Source organism: Coregonus lavaretus (assembly GCF_964263955.1).
Source record: "Coregonus lavaretus genome assembly, chromosome: 22".
Lineage (NCBI taxonomy): Eukaryota > Metazoa > Chordata > Actinopteri > Salmoniformes > Salmonidae > Coregonus > Coregonus lavaretus.
The window spans coordinates 30,152,850-30,170,516 of record NC_140009.1 but is presented as its reverse complement, the minus strand read 5'-3'; the positions used below and the strand labels follow the sequence as shown (position 1 = coordinate 30,170,516).

General features: G+C 45.2%; 1 protein-coding gene across 1 annotated transcript in view; it reads right to left on the bottom strand.

The window, feature by feature from the left end:
- Positions 1–17,667, bottom strand: part of LOC311149922 (plexin-A2-like) — a 221,719-nt gene that overhangs the window by 114,861 nt on the left and 89,191 nt on the right. Inside the window, exon 4 of the mRNA XM_084187151.1 lies at positions 5,289–5,423. Within this exon, the coding sequence (XP_084043277.1) occupies positions 5,289–5,423 (135 nt within the window). The remainder of the gene's footprint in view (positions 1–5,288; positions 5,424–17,667) is intronic.

Here is a 17,667-nt window from a genome sequence, read left to right as displayed (position 1 = left end):
GTACATGTATAATTCTTGTGGCATTCATATCTATACACTCTTAGAAAAAAAGGTGCATCTAGAACGTAAAAGGTTCTTCGACTGTTCCCATAGGAGAACCCTTTGAAGAACCTTTGTTGGTTCCAGGTAGAACCCTTTTGGCTCGAAGTAGAACTGTTTGAGTTCCATGTAGAACCCTTTCCACAGTGGTTTCTACATTGAACCCAAAATATTTCTACTTCGAGCCAAAAGGGTTCTACCTGGAACCAACAAAGGTTCTTCAAAGGGTTCTCCTATGGGAACAGTCGAAGAACACTTTTACGTCTAGATGGCACCTTTTTTTCTAAGAAAAATATTTAGTCAGCCACCAATTGTGCAAGTTCTTCCCACTTAAAAAGATGAGAGAGGCCTGTACTTTTCATCATAGGTACACGTCAACTATGACAGACAAAATTAGATTTTTTTTTTTACAGAAAATGAATTTATTTGCAAATTATGGTGGAAAATAAGTATTTGGTCAATAACAAAAGTTTCTCAATACTTTGTTATATACCCTTTGTTGGCAATGACACAGGTCAAACGTTTTCTGTAAGTCTTCACAAGGTTTTCACACACTGTTGCTGGTATTTTGGCCCATTCCTCCATGCATATCTCCTCTAGAGCAGTTGATGTTTTGGGGCTGTTGCTGGGCAACACGGACTTTCAACTCCCTCCAAAGATTTTCTATGGGGTTGAGATCTGGAGACTGGCTAGGCCACTCCAAGACCTTGAAATGCTTCTTACGAAGCCACTCCTTTGTTGCCCGGGCGGTGTGTTTGGGATCATTGTCATGCTGAAAGACCCAGCCACGTTTCATCTTCAATGCCCTTGCTGATGGAAGGAGGTTTTCACTCAAATCTCACGATACATGGCCCCATTCATTCTTTCCTTTACACGGATCAGTCGTCCTGGTCCCTTTGCAGAAAAACAGCCCCAAAGCATGATGTTTCCACCCCATGCTTCACAGTAGGTATGGTGTTCTTTGGATGCAACTCAGCATTCTTTGTCCTCCAAACACGACGAGTTGAGTTTTTACCAAAAAGTTATATTTTGGTTTCATCTGACCATATGACATTCTCCCAATCCTCTTCTGGATCATCCAAATGCACTCTAGCAAACATCAGACGGGCCTGGACATGTACTGGCTTAAGCAGGGGGACACGTCTGGCACTGCAGGATTTGAGTCCCTGGCGGCGTAGTGTGTTACTGATGGTAGGCTTTGTTACTTTGGTCCCAGCTCTCTGCAGGTCATTCACTAGGTCCCCCGTGTGGTTCTGGGATTTTTGCTCACCGTTCTTGTGATCATTTTGACCTCACAGGGTGAGATCTTGCGTGGAGCTCCAGATCGAGGGAGATTATCAGTGGTCTTGTATGTCTTCCATTTCCTAATAATTGCTCCCACAGTTGATTTCTTCAAACCAAGCTGCTTACCTATTGCAGATTCAGTCTTCCCAGCCTGGTGCAGGTCTACAATTTTGTTTCTGGTGTCCTTTGACAGCTCTTTGGTCTTGGCCATAGTGGAGTTTGGAGTGTGACTGTTTGAGGTTGTGGACAGGTGTCTTTTGTACTGATAACAAGTTCAAACAGATGCCATTATACAGGTAACGAGTGGAGGACAGAGGAGCCTCTTAAAGAAGAAGTAACAGGTCTGTGAGAGCCCGAAATCTTGCTTGTTTGTAGGTGACCAAATACTTATTTTCCACCATAATTTGCAAATAAATTCATTAAAAATCTACAATGTGATTTTCTGGATTTTTATTCCTCAATTTGTCTGTCATAGTTGACGTGTACCTATGATGAAAATTACAGGCCTCTCTCATCTTTTTAAGTGGGAGAACTTGCACAATTGGTGGCTGACTAAATACTTTTTTTCCCCACTGTATGTGACTATGCGTGTGTGTGTTGTGTTCCTATACAGCAGTAATACCAGTATAATAGCTAGCGCTATAAGGAACAGCCAGAGGCTGGATGATGGAAGTCACTAGAGGGGAGCTCAGTACTGAGCCGGCCTCATGCAGGGAGAGCTAAGAGAGAACACGCATTCTCACAGTCATCTACGCAGGTACTTATGCATAACCCTCACAGATAAAATATGAATGTGGATCACTGTATATCACATCATATCCGCCATGCAAAATATAGGACAAATAATATGAGAAGGAGTATGGCGTAGATAAGGCTAGTGATTTAAAGCAGAGCCACAGAGAGGCAGACAGCCTTGTGAAATATGAGCTCTGCACTTGTAAATGGGATATTTGATAACGGCAGGATCAGAGTGCAGTGAGATATTTGGTCAGACAAGATCAGAGTTGTGTTATTGATAGGGCCACAGGATGATGGATGTGGTGGAGAGATGTTCAGTTAGAACCTACATAACATTAGCCATAAACTGTGTGGTTTCAGCCTGCTGTAGCAAAGCCTTGTGAGTTGCAGACATCATTTACATTGTAGTCATTTTAGCGGACACTCTTATCCATAGCGACTTACAGGAGCAATTAAGGTTAGTGGCTTGCTCAATGGCACAACAACAGATTTCACCTAGCCAGCTCAGGGAGTCGACCTAGTGACCTTTTGGTTACTGGCCCAACGCTCTTACCCACTAGGCTAACTGCCGCCCATCATACATGTAGCCTACTGTACTGTATGTAATCGGCTAAACCAATTCCTCTGAGAGAGAATGTTTATCTTGTGTTTTGCACCCTGCGGTATCTAAAGCTAGTAAACTTGCCCCTGGTTAGTATACAGTTCTACTGAGGAAACAGTCCAGAGAGTAGGATGGGAGAGGGAGGGTTTCATGTCATTATGTTCTCTCCTATAACACCTCATCAAACAAAGAGGCTGGGTCTCTCTCTCTCTCTCTCTCTCTCTCTCTCTCTCTCTCTCTCTCTCTCTCTCTCTCTCTCTCTCTCTCTCTCTCTCTCTCTCTCTCTCTCTCTCTCTCTCTCTCTCTCTCTCTCTCTCTCTCTCTCTCTCTCTCTCTCTCTCTCTCTCTCTCTCTCTCTCTCTCTCTCTCTCTCTCTCTCTCTCTCTCTGCCTCCTCATCCCTGCGCCAGACACACACACAAAGTCTCATTGTTATTCCGAGTAGGAAGCAACAACTGGAGCCAAATCTGTCCGCTCTCCCCTCTTCAATTTGCTATCACCCCCCCTTCATTCATCATCTACTTAAATCATGTGTTTCGCCTCCAACGCCTCAATGATGGAACAGGGTGTTCTCTCTATCAGAGGGAACCCATGATGTTGTGAAGCTGTGATCATGGCATCATATGGGCAGTAGACACAGTGGAATAAGGGTAGTGATGTCAGTATTATGTGCTATTTAAGGCAATGAGTCATTGTCAAATGACTGGCTGTATACAATGTACAATGTTATTCACTATTAGTCTAGGAATGTTGTGGTAATGGTCTGGTCTAATGACGACCATCCCAGGTTTCCTCATGGCTATATTCTGTAGTAGCAGTGATAGGAGATATTGTATCATTCGGACTACCCTGTACTAAGAAATTATCTCCTTCTGCGTGAGAAAAAAACAGCATGTTACATAGAGACATCACATGATAGATCATCACACTTAGAGATACAATCAGAACATTGACATGACAATAAGCTCAACCAATAGCCATGTCCCAATGAAGTAAGGCTAGAGAGGCTAAGGCAGAATGTCAGTATTCGCTGAGAGTTACAGGAAAGAGAGAAAGAGAGGGGGTAGCGATGGACAGAGAGACAGAGACGGAGAGAGAGAAAGAAAGAGAGAGAGGGAGGGAGAGTTGTGGGTGTGTAGTATAGAGCGTGTCTGACTTGGGCTGAATCCTAATCCCATTACTCTGTGAAGTGTGACTGAGAAGCAGACTCTTGAACATGCACAGCAACAAGCATGGCAACAAGTCAATGGCAGTGTGACGTCCTCATCCACATTCTATATGCCCCACTAGCACCTGGAGAGACAGACAGACAGAGACAGAGAGACAGAAGAGAGAGACAGAGACAGAGACAGAGACAGAGACAGAGACAGAGACAGAGACAGAGAGAGAGAGAGAGAGAGAGAGAGAGAGAGAGAGAGAGAGAGAGAGAGAGAGAGAGAGAGAGAGAGAGACAGGCGCCCACTGCCAGAATACTAGTGACATCAACAACAATGGTCACGTCAATACTCTTCTTCACACATGACTGACCCTACGGAGATGACAAATCAAAGCCAGCACCGAGTCCCAAGCACAAACGGAAGATATGGAAATGGAAGACAGTCTAAAATACATAAACACCTACCAGCAGCCAAGCAACATACACTGGGCATGTGCAGGAATCAGCCCCAATCAGGGATGCCCATTCCTTTGCTTTCATGATCATGTGACTAGAGGAGACTACAGGGGCTGTTGGTGATGGCAGGTCGTCTAGATAGAGTAGTCAGTAGCTGGCTGCCACTGTATTAAAGCCTTGTCTTATACCAGAGCAGTCTCCTACCTTGTGTGACTTGCCTCAGTCCCTCCTCAAGCCCAATGGAGGCCAGTTGTTTTCTCTTTAAAGATGAAGATAGGAGGAGAGGAGAGATAGTTATCTATCACCTCTGTATGACAGTGTAATGCTGTGTAGCCGGATGTCTTTGAGGCTTTGCTCTCTTCTCCTCTGAGCCTGTTTAATATGAGGGCCTATTGATGGCTATCTGCTATCAGCTGCTGCTGATGGTGGTGGCCACGCTTTGTCACTTCATTAGAAGTGTGGTGACGGGGTGACCTTGCACTTGTCTCCTCCTCCTCCTCACTCTCAGCTGTCCCTCTTCCCCTCATCACTCACTCTTTCTTTCTTCAGACACGCAGCCAGTTCTCTCTCTCTCTCTCTCTCTCTCTCTCTCTCTCTCTCTCTCTCTCTCTCTCTCTCTCTTCTCTCTCTCTCTCTCTCTCTCTCTCTTCTCTCTCTCTCTCTCTCTCTCTCTCTCTCTCTCTCTCTCTCTCTCTCTCTCTCTCTCTCTCTCTCTCTTCTCTCTCTCTCTGTGTTCATCTCACTCTTCTCCCTCTCTACCCTACATCCCTCTCCACCCCGCTTGCGTGCCACCCTGGTTATTTATAGTTTCCAACAAGGGGTGGGGAGGGTGGCTACCAGAGCGTGCACACACACACCAGGGTGCCACTTTGATGTATCATTTCCAAACTGCTTGATATCAGCTGTACGTACAGTCACAATGTACCCTGTGATCTGTCTTCTACCGAACAGCAGCATTGTGTGTGTGTGCGTGGGTACGTTGCGTCAATGAGTGTGTGTGTGTTGCTTCACTCACCTGTCTCTCTGACATGACTGTAGAGGTAGTTGTGTCCAGAGAGAAGGCCATGTCTCTGAGGATGGGGCTGCCGTCCTTGATGACCAACATCGTCTCATACTGCACCCCACCGTGAGGAGGACCGTCCACACGGATCTGACCGGACAGAGAGACACACAAAGTGTTAACATTACTGTATTAAACTCACTGAGGTTAGATATACTGTATTGTATGAAAAAGTCTATATGATGGTAGTATAGCATTTCAAATGAGCTCACTATAGATAATATTGTCTCAAACATGCCATTGAGGATCTCAATGTTAAATCCACATGCTAACAAGGATTTTGTCTTTTTTCTGACCATGGTAGGGCAGTGTTTCCCAAATTCAGTCCTCGGGACCCCAAGGGGTGCACATTTTGTTTTTTTCGCTAACCACAACTGATTCAAATGATCAAAGCTTGATGATTAGTTTATCATTTGAATCAGCTGTGTAGTACTAGGGCAAAAACCAAACGTGAACCCTTGGGGTCCCGAGGACCGAGTTTGGGAAACCCTGGAGTAGGGCATTAGTACATATTTGAACCTCTGATTGAAAACACATCGCCACAGTGTAATAATATTCTAAATGTCTCGTTTCAGGGCTGCGTTCAGGACCACGACCCTATGTGACATACATCACCTACGCGTCTTGTCTAAGAATCAGTTATCACTTCCAAAATAAAGGTGACAGTAAATCTCCGGAGGGACCATGGGATCCTGGCGACTGGCGGTGGCGTGAGAGAGAGATAGCTGTGTGATGTCACATGTCACGGGTCGCTGTGGTAACATGAAAGCTGATGGCTCTATCATCTGTTGGGCCCCTCCCACCTCTCTACACCCGTATATCTATTCGCAGGGTGACAGGCCCAAAGAGCACCCTGGCCCCACAACGAAACCCTCACCCCTACTGCACCCCCTCAGCCCCACCCCAGGGGGTCGTCTCAAGGTCACATGTCTGTCATGAGAATGTCCTCCGGGAGGAGGGGCGAGGGTGGGGCAAAGGGGTAAGGGGCGGTTATGGGGGCTAAACACAATAGAACAAAGGTGAAGGAAGTTGAACTACAGCCCTGATTAATTGCCTCAAAGCCTAGAGGTTAGCCAGATCCATAGAGCAGGGCCGTATGGTTCTGTATGGGTGAGGAGCACAGCTCAAAGACTGAATAGCTTCTGAACAGAAGCTGAATGTGAAAACCAGCGGTTCCATTCCATGTCAGTCCTGACCCTCACCCTGCCTAGCAGCAGCGTAATGCAAACACAAGCCTAGTAGCAGAGCTACATATGTGAAAACCATACACACAAGGCAGGATGTGGGGGAGGCACCTGCCCAGCCTTAATCTGGTTACTGACATTTACATTTACGGCAGAGAGGGAGATGAAGAAAGAAAATCATAAAAGCAAATATGTGAATCCATAAAGCATGAGGGAGACATGCCATGAGTAGTGCTGAGATGCTGCTGTTGACCCGGGGTGAGTGGGGGTGTGTGTGTGAGAGAGCGAGAGAGAGAGAGTCAGCGTTTGTGTGTGTGTGTGTGTGTGTGTGTGTGTTGGGCTCATGGTGCTAATGTTTGCAGAGAGCAGAGGGAGCCCACTCCAGGATCTGGGCTCTCAGACAGCTCTCCACAGCCCTCCATGCATGTGTGAGAAAGAGAGTCTGTGTTTGTGTGTTTGTGAGAGAGAGAGTAGGTATGTGTGTTTTTGTCTGAGGGGACTAGCTGTCTCTCTGTCATGTAGAGCTATATGCCCCCCTAGGTATAGGGCTGGCTGTTTGCAGCCACAGGGGACCACTAGATAACTCTGACCTTCCACACACAATGTTTGCACTTCATCTGAATCATATCACTATCACATAACACACACTGTCCAGAGAGCACTGTACACAGTCACTGCCTAGTCACACACACACACACACCTTTGACAGTCCACCCCTCTGCTCCCTGTCCCCCTCCCCCAGCCCACTACAGAAGACCTCGACATGCACGCACAAACACGCACAGCTGTTTTTCACATTAAGGGGCCGTATGGATAGACGGATGCTGTTCTGTAGAGGTACTAAACTCCCAAATGATACACTCCACGAGTAGGGAAAACCATTCCAGGCATGCAGCTTGTGAGGTAAAGTACTTGAACATCTCCCTTGACATTGTCAGATAGAGGCACTTTACAGTGCTCCGTGTAGCTCAGTTGGTAGAGCATGGCATTTGCAACGCCAGGGTTGTGGGTTAGATTTCCACGGGGGGCCAGTATGAAAAATAATAATAATTAAGCACTCAACAAACTGTAAGTCGCTCTGGATAAGAGCGTCTGCTAAATGACTAAAATGTAAAAAATGTAAAAGTACAGAGAGATAGAAAGAAAGGTGGAGAGAGAGAGAGAAGACTTGAAGCAGGTAAGGGAGGAAGCAGAGCTTGGGGCTGAGTGCACTGTAGTGGTGAGGTACAGTGGATAGTGAACCCTGTAGGGAAAACCATTCCAGGCATGCAGCTTGTAAGGTAAAGTACTTGAACATCTCCCTTGACATTGTCAGATAGAGGCACTTTATAGAGAAATAGAAAGAGAGTTGGAGTGAGAAAGACAGAGGGGAAGAGAGGTGTTGAGAGAGAGAGAGAGAGAGAGAGAGAGAGAGAGAAGACTTGAAGCAGAGCTTGGGGCTGAGTGCACTGTAGTGGTGAGGTACAGTGGAGAGTGAACCCTGAAGTAGGGCTGATGCCAGTGGGCTTCTATCCAAACAGAGAAGGCTCTCCTATCTATCACATCTAACCTCACTGTAGGTCTGACACCTGTATTTCCTCTACCCCAATCTCCCTTTCCCTCTCACCTACACTCTCAGCATTATTTCCTCATACACTCACACTGGAAACCTGCTCAGTCTGCATCTTGACCCCTCAATTATTTATCTATAGGCTATTGGGAGAGAGTTTCTAACAGTTACAGTAGGGGAAAAAAGTATTTAGTCAGCCACCAATTGTGCAAGTTCTCCCACTTAAAAAGATGAGAGAGGCCTGTAATTTTCATCATAGGTACACGTCAACTATGACAGACGAATTGAGAAAAAAAATTGCAGAAAATCACATTGTAGGATTTTTAATGAATTTATTTGCAAATTATGGTGGAAAATAAGTATTTGGTCACCTACAAACAGGCAAGATTTCTGGCTCTCACAGACCTGTAACTTCTTCTTTAAGAGGCTCCTCTGTCCTCCACTCGTTACCTGTATTAATGGCACCTGTTTGAACTTGTTATCAGTATAAAAGACACCTGTCCACACCCTCAAACAGTCACACTCCAAACTCCACTATGGCCAAGACCAAAGAGCTGTCAAAGGACACCAGAAACAAAATTGTAGACCTGCACAAGGCTGGGAAGACTGAATCTGCAATAGGTAAGCAACTTGGTTTGAAGAAATCAACTGTGGGAGCAATTATTAGGAAATGGAAGACATACAAGACCACTGATAATCTCCCTCGATCTGGGGCTCCACGCAAGATCTCACCCTGTGGGGTCAAAATGATCACAAGAACGGTGAGCAAAAATCCCAGAACCACACGGGGGGACCTAGTGAATGACCTGCAGAGAGCTGGGACCAAAGTAACAAAGCCTACCATCAGTAACACACTACGCCGCCAGGGACTCAAATCCTGCAGTGCCAGACGTGTCCCCCTGCTTAAGCCAGTACATGTTCAGGCCCGTCTGAAGTTTGCTAGAGTGCATTTGGATGATCCAGAAGAGGATTGGGAGAATGTCATATGGTCAGATGAAACCAAAATATAACTTTTTGGTAAAAACTCAACTCGTCGTGTTTGGAGGACAAAGAATGCTGAGTTGCATCCAAAGAACACCATACCTACTGTGAAGCATGGGGGTGGAAACATCATGCTTTGGGGCTGTTTTTCTGCAAAGGGACCAGGACGACTGATCCGTGTAAAGGAAAGAATGAATGGGGCCATGTATCGTGAGATTTTGAGTGAAAACCTCCTTCCATCAGCAAGGGCATTGAAGATGAAACGTGGCTGGGTCTTTCAGCATGACAATGATCCCAAACACACCGCCCGGGCAACGAAGGAGTGGCTTCGTAAGAAGCATTTCAAGGTCCTGTAGTGGCCTAGCCAGTCTCCAGATCTAAACCCCATAGAACATCTTTGGAGGGAGTTGAAAGTCTGTGTTGCCCAGCGACAGCCCCAAAACATCACTGCTCTAGAGGATATCTGCATGGAGGAATGGGCCAAAATACCAGCAACAGTGTGTGAAAACCTTGTGAAGACTTACAGAAAACGTTTGACCTGTGTCATTGCCAACAAAGGGTATATAACAAAGTATTGAGAAACTTTTGTTATTGACCAAATACTTATTTTCCACCATAATTTGCAAATAAATTCATAAAAAATCCTACAATGTGATTTTCTGGATTTTTTTTCTCATTTTGTCTGTCATAGTTGACGTGTACCTATGATGAAAATGACAGGCCTCTCTCATCTTTTTAAGTGGGAGAACTTGCACAATTGGTGGCTGACTAACTACTTTTTTCCCCCACTGTAAATGTACCACCCTCCTCTCCTTTCTCCTCTCCCTCAGAGGGTATTACACTCCCTCCTTTACAGAAACCCCCTCTGCTGAGCCAACGTGAACCTGAAGGCTTCCCTTTCCCTGGCCTCATGTCAACACCTCAGCCATTATCAACCCACTGTAGGCTACCTCACTCTCCCCAGTGGTGAGAACAGAACCAGATTAACAGAGGCAGGGACACAGATGAAGATGGATGAGACTGTTGAAAAACACTGTACATGTGTGAAAGGGGTTAGACCTTCAGCAGACCATTGTTCATAGAAACACACCACAGCTATGGGGCCATGCACATTGTTAGCTAGCTAAAGGTTTATTTTAGTTTCACAATCATGAACCTTGTTTGCTGATCTAGAGTTGACTTCTGGACAGACTGGGGTGCATTCATACGGTATGGCATAGATACTATGCCAGCGAGAGCACTAACGGAATAAGTTTACAGGGGGAAACTGGGGCAGAAATAGGTGTTTAGGTTGCACTCAACTATCTCCTTGGTCAGCTAGAGAGCTATGAATGGGAGCAATGACTGTGGAGAGTGCAACCGTTCAGTCTCTTCATTCACCCGCTGGAGAAGAGAGACCCTACGCTATACCATATACAGAACCAGCTCAGGACCATGGCAGCAGGGGTGAAGGGTAGAGGGGGGTCTGTGGCAGGGGCTTCTGAAGCCCTGGGTCCCATAGGGGCCCCTGCCAGCTGGGCTCTTTTGATTGGGGCATGTAAGCACCCTGGAAAAAGCTTTTGAAGATTGACCAAACTCCAACTCAAACTGCTCTTCTCTTCTTTCCCCTCTCTAGTTGGGAGGAAGTCTGCCAGGTCTGGATCTCTGAGTGGGGCTGTCTGGGTAAAGCAATTTGTCCAGGGAAAGGGCTGAATAAATCCAGGGGAAAAGTGCATTGAATGTGTGTAGGGGAAACGGGAGGATGTTTAGTTCGCTCAGTTCACTCTATAAATACAACATATTTTACATTATAAATTCATTCAATATACAAACGGTTCAGACTTAAGAATGACTCCCCTGAACATACAGTATTGGCCTTCTAGAAGAACATGTCTTCCTAGACGTGTAGCACTTAGCAAGGAGACATGTAGCACATTGAAAGAGACTAATTTAACTTCAGGATTTGAACATGGAAATATGTTTTCCTTTTTAACAGCAAAACATTGGCAGTGAAGTTGGTCTAGTTGGTCTATTAGTATGGTGCATCCCATTTGTGATGATATGCTGCTTATCTTTGACATTCAAGAATCTCCTCCAGCTCGAACACATACGATTCTCCTTGTCTTAAAGATGCACTATGCAGAAATCGCTCTTTCATTTCCTGGTTGCTAAAATTCTAATTCTAGTTTGCCAAATGTCCGTTTATGTGACAAAACAAGCAAGTTTAGTGTAGAGGATCATTGTACCATCTAAACCGCTGTGAAATATATTTGCCATAACCAAAAATATTGTATTTTCAGCTGTTTGAAGCTGGTATACAAAACCGAAAGTAGAAGATGCAAAAACTAAACTTATGAACAGGAAGCATAGAAATGGCGCAGATAGAACAGATCTACCGCTTCTTAGACTTGCTTTCAATGAGAATTACAGATATACAACACACATTTCTATGTGAATTTGGTCGGGTCACCCAAAAAGTTACATATTGAAGCTTTAAAGAAGCCTTTTCCTTTAAACAGCAGTGAACTATGCAGATACACTGCTTAAACACATTTATGTCACATTTGGATATAAAACTATTTTCCATCCCCAGCCGTCAATGAGGTTAGTGTGTGTGTGAACGAGACGTAATACATTTCCTATGTTATATCTGTGCCAACACTAACAGGTATACTGAGGGTGACTGGCGGTGAATGTGCTGCACTCCAATACTAACAACCATAGAATTACTACTTTATACTATTATAAATCTATTTATATTACCACAACTAAGATGGTGTTGCAGACCGCATCCCATACTCCAACACTTCTACCAGACTAGAGGAGAATTTCCCAACAGTTATCTGTTGAGGAGATTATATAAGTTAGTTAGAAGCAAAAACAATGCATCAGTATACTATACGTAGGGCCAGCACCTATTGAGAGAGCTAGCTGACAGAGAGAAGAATCTCCAGGCTTGAGGAGAATCTCCCAGTACAATCTGTTGAGGAGAATATGGGTTAGAGAGCGAGATGACCCAGATGGGTGTATAGAGCCAGCAGCTCCCAGTGAGAGAGCTGACTGAGAGAACAGAGCAGAGCATAGCAGGACCCCTACCACACCACTGTAATCTGTCCCGCAGCTAGCCTATCTAGCCTCCAATCTAATTCTGCACTAATCCATTCCTGCCCTGTTCAACTGTTGTGGCTGGCGATAAGATAGATAGGATAGGCGCTCAGCTGAGGCTGCCTGGGCTTTATCTGCCTGATCCATGCCACACACTGGATTAGATTCCATAAAAGCTGTGTCCCAAATGGCACCCTATTCCCTCCATAGTTTACACTTCTGACCAGGGCCCATAGGGGACTAAAGTAGTGCATTTTAGGGATAGCCCTGGTCTAAAGTAGTGCATTATAGGGATAGCTTGGTCTAAAGTAGTGCATTATAGGGATAGCCCTGGTCTAAAGTAGTGCATTATAGGGATATCCCTGGTCTAAAGTAGTGCATTATAGGGATAGCCCTGGTCTAAAGTAGTGCATTATAGGGATAGCCCTGGTCTAAAGTAGTGCATTATAGGGATAGCCCTGGTCTAAAGTAGTGCATTATAGGGAATAGGGTGCCATTTGGAATGCTCTTCCAAGCACTGTGCCCACATGACCCTAATAGTGACACACCCAGCGGATCTCTGCCAGAGGGGCTCAGGTGTTACCATTGTTACCCACTCAGTCAAATAGACACGGGTTAGAGGGGGTTGAAAGAAGGGCACAGCCCAAATAAGGCCTGACCAATCAATCCTATTTCATCTGATGGAGACCAATGGTGCCACATCACGCAATAGAATGTGATCTGTGATGTGGTTTATCCTCCCAGGAAGCCTGATAATAACTGATGGGCTGTAGCAGCACCACTGTGAGAGGCAATGGAGCTCGTCTGAAAGCCTCCATGGTTTGATGGTCCTGTGTGATGGCCCACTGCAGTGCTCAGCACTCCTTCTCACACTAGCCTGATTTCTATGTCAACTGTCTCTCAGTATTCTCTGCTCTGGTCTATGTGAATGAGAGGCCTAGTTAGTCTGTTCTGGTCTACTATGTGAATGAGAGGCCTGGCTATCTGACCTCAGTGTGTACCAGTCCCGGCCAGGCTGTGAGCCCACGTGTCTGCGTGAGAGGAGGGTGACACCTGGGTGGGAGGTGTGGTATGTGCTGATGGCTCCATCCTGGCCCCCGTGGCCCTGGCTGATGGATGTGGCCACATCAACACATCCTTGGGGGAGAGGGAGAGCTCATCAGGGTCGGTGCCCAGGGGGAGTGTGTCACCCTGGGGTGAAATTCACCACCCACACACCAGGAGTAAGGTGCCATGGCCGTGCCACACTACCACATCCTCGCCCCTGAACCATCCAGCGCCATATCCTTACCTCCACTCTAGACACACACACACCTACAGTACCCATCAATTCACCCAGGACAGGACAGGACAGGGCAGGGCAGATGAACACTGAGCTACAGCCAGATTCACTTCCTCTATCACCTCATACGTCCCTCCTGGAAGTCCCTCTTGAAATGTAGCAGACTCCTATTGTATTTCTTTACTTCAGGTGGAATGGAGGGAGGGTGGATAATAGTATTTCTTTCGCATTTCTCTCTCTCTCTCTCTCTCGCTCTTTAAAACACATTTGCATGCACACACACACAAACATTCACAATCTCTCTCTCGCTCTCTCTAACCGGGTGGGAGAAAACCTGAGCTCCTCTCTGCCTGGATAACACATCTAATTCATCACCAGTGTCAGCCTGAACTATTCTGCCGTCAGCAGAATCTAAAAATGTTTTGTGTGTGTTCTCTGTCTGTGTTCTCTGTGTGTGTGTGTGTGTGTGTGTGTGTGTGTGTGTGTATGATGGCTTTTTGTTCTGTTTCCTGTTGTACGATGTAAGCCCTCATAAGGGGCCAGCACGACTATGTTCGATATGTGTCACTTCCCATCCCAAACACTCCTGAATCCTGAGCTCAGAGTAGGCCTCTCTCTCTGTTTGACTGGCTCTCAAGAAAAGACAGGCTATGTGCACACTGCCCACAAAACGAGGTAGAAACTGAGCTGCACTTCCTAACTTCCTGTCAAATGTATGACCATATTAGAGACACATACTTCCCACAGATTACACAGACCCACAAATAATTTGAAAACAAATCCAATATGGATAAACTCCCATATCTACTGGATGAAATACCACAGTGTGCAATCACATCAGCAATATTTGTGACCTGTTCCCACAAGAAAAGGGCAACCAGTGAAGAACAAACACCATTGTAAATACAACCTATATTTATGTTGATTTATTTTCCTTTTTGTACTTCAACTATTTACACATCATTATAACACTGTATATAGACATAATATGACATTTGAAATGTCTTTATTATTTTGGAACTTTTGTGAGTGTAATGTTTACTGTACATTTTATTGTTTATTTACTTTTGTTTATTATCTATTGCACTTGCTTTGGCAATGTAAACATATGTTTCCCATCAAAATAAAGCCCTTCAATTGAAATTGAAAATTGAGAGGGAGGGAGCATGTAATAGTGCTCTTATAAAAGGCTAGGTGTGAACCAGTTCTATACCCTGCAAACAAAGGACAGAGTGCAGTTTTTAAAATGGCATCAAAATCCAAAAAGTCACACACAAACCAAGGATAGGTCAGTTTGAGTAACTACTGTAGTAGAGGTAACAAAATGATTCGTATTACTGACTGAACCTGCTGTGTCAATCAAAAACGGATCATAATTTAATTGAAACTTCTTCCTCCCTCTCCAAGTACACTTTGAACCTTTCTAGATGCTCAATTAAAATGTCACTTCACTAATTAAGTAATTTACCTGCAGGCTATTGTATCCTGTCTTTCCCTTGTCACTTCTCATATTCACATTCCTGTTTCAAACATATATAGGCCCAGACTCAGCCACAGAAACACTCCCCATCTCCTCCCCTCTCCTCTCCTCCTGCTCTTCTCCCCTCCTCTCCCTCTCCCCTCCCCTCCCCTCCCCTATCTCCTCTTCCCCTCCCTCCCCCTCTCTCCTCTTCTCCTCCCCTCCCTAGCTCCTTAAGCAAACTGGCTGAGGCCTAAATGTCAGTGCAGTAGTGACTGCGTTGCCAGAAACACCACCTGATTAATATCATAAATCACTTTCACACACTCCAGTGGTGCTCTTGCTGGGCTGAGCTGGGTTCATTTAGGTTTTTGGTTTTCCCCTCCACTGGCAAACATGTTCCTGTGGTTGCAGTACACAAAACCACCTGATGATGACAGTGGCGCTATATCAGACACTATACTTTATATGGGCTAGAGTCAATACAGGGCAATTACATCATATACCTGGCCAGGCTCCATAAACCATATTGATTGGTATAGCTGCTGCTATGTACAGCTGGGTTAACCCTCTCCTCACAAATGCCTCTTCTAATCAGTATTTCTAGTAAACATCATATAGAACAGTGTACATTTCTATGACCTATTCCATCGATCAGCATTTACGGTATAGATACAGTATTGACTGAAGTCCTGGTGAGGAGCATTAATCTCACTCACTCACTCATTCACTCACTCTCTCTCTCTCTCTCAACAGAAACACCTACATACAGTTGAAGTCGGACGTTTACATACACCTTAGCCAAATACATTTCAACTCAGTTTTTCACAACTCCTGAAATGTAATCCTAGAAAACATTCCCTGTCTTAGGTCAGTTAGGATCACCACTTTATTTTAAGAATGTGAAATGTCAGAATAATAGTAGAGAGAATTCTTTATTTCAGCTTTTCTTTCTTTCATCACATTCCCAGTGGGTCAGAAGTTTACATACACTCAATTAGTATTTGGTAGCATTGCCTTTAAATTATTTAACTTGGGTCAAACGTTTCGGGTAGCCTTCCACATGCTTCCCACAATAAGTTGGGTGAATGTTGGCCCATTCCTCCTGACAGAGCTGGTGTAACTGAGTCAGGTTTGCAGGCCTCCTTGATCAGACCAGAGGACATTTCTCCAAAAAGTACGATCTTTGTCCCCATGTGCAGTTGCAAACCGTAGTCTGGCTTTTTTATGGCGGTTTGGAGCAGTGGCTTCTTCCTTGCTGAGCGGCCTTTCAAGTTATGTCGATATAGGACTCGTTTTACTGTGGATATAGATACTTTTGTACCTGTTTCATCCAGCATCTTCACAAGGTCCTTTGCTGTTGTTCTGGGATTGAGTTGCACTTTTCGCACCAAAGTACGTTCATCTCTACCTGAGCGGTATGACGGCTGCGTAGTCCCATGGTGTTTATACTTGCGTACTATTGTTTGTACAGATGAACGTGGTACCTTCAGGCGTTTGGAAATTGCTCCCAAGGATGAACCAGACTTGTGGAGGTCTACAATTCTTTTTCTGAGGTCTTGGCTGATTTCTTTTGATTTCCCCATGATGTCAAGCAAAGAGGCACTGAGTTTGAAGGTAGGCCTTGAAATACATCCACAGGTAGGCACAAAGTAGATGTCCTAACCGACTCGCCAAAACGATAGTTTGTTAACAAGAAATTTGTGGAGTGGTTGAAAAACAAGTTTTAATGACTCCAACCTAAGTGTATGTAAACCTCCGACTTCAACTGTATTAGTGTCAGCGTTTTCTCCTGTTCCCTTGTATTGTTTAAATAGAAACCATACCAGTGAATTCGAGTGTGTGGTGAGATGAAATCAGGAGTAACCCTAATCACCCCACATACCACACAAACAAAACACATGCACACACACACACACACACTCACACTCACACACACACACACACTCACATTAAGCCCAGCAGTACAATAGAGCAGGACATATTTAGGCTCTCATTAAAAAGCTGAGCGGGGCCCAGAGAGAAGTGGACACCGTCTAAGTGAGTTCACAGAGAGCAAGGATGGAGGGATGGGGGAATGGAGGCATTGGGGGGATAGAGGGATGGAGGCATTGGGGGGATGCCAAGTAATGAGGGAGAGCTTGGCTTGCTTATGTTGGAGAGGACTTAACTCTGTCAGAGTCTGGATGGATGACTGTTATGGTGGCCCCGTGTAGCTCAGTTGGTAGAGCATGGCGCTTGCAACGCCAGGGTTGTGGGTACGGTTCCCACGAGGGGCCAGTATGAACAAATGTATGCACTCACTAACTGTAAGTCGCTCTGGATAAGAGCGTCTGCTAAATGACTAAAATGTCAAATGTAAATGTAAGACTGCTATGGAGTTTTAAGATGACTGTTCACCACAAACTACTAAAGCTCTCAATTGGCATTCTCATTTGTCTCAGAGTGTCTGGGATATGTCAGATCTACAGGGCTTATAGTGTCCTATGTTCTACAGGGAGTGAGAGAGTTGAGACAGAAAGCTGTGGAGCAAACCTGCCTGAGGGCATATAGAGAGCATAGCACTGTATATAGACTGGGTATCACTGTAGAGAGGTTATCACTGTAGAGAGCGTGTCACTGCCAGAGGGTACAGCGGGCATAGCAGACCCCGGCAAAGCTCATCTGAATGGGCAAACTGGAGTGAGTGGCACACCAGCAAACTTCTTAGGGTTCAACTAACAGACAGCTAAACTAACTCTACTGTCAATTACCATGGGACTAGGAGCTAAAAACAAATGTCAACCATTTTCTCT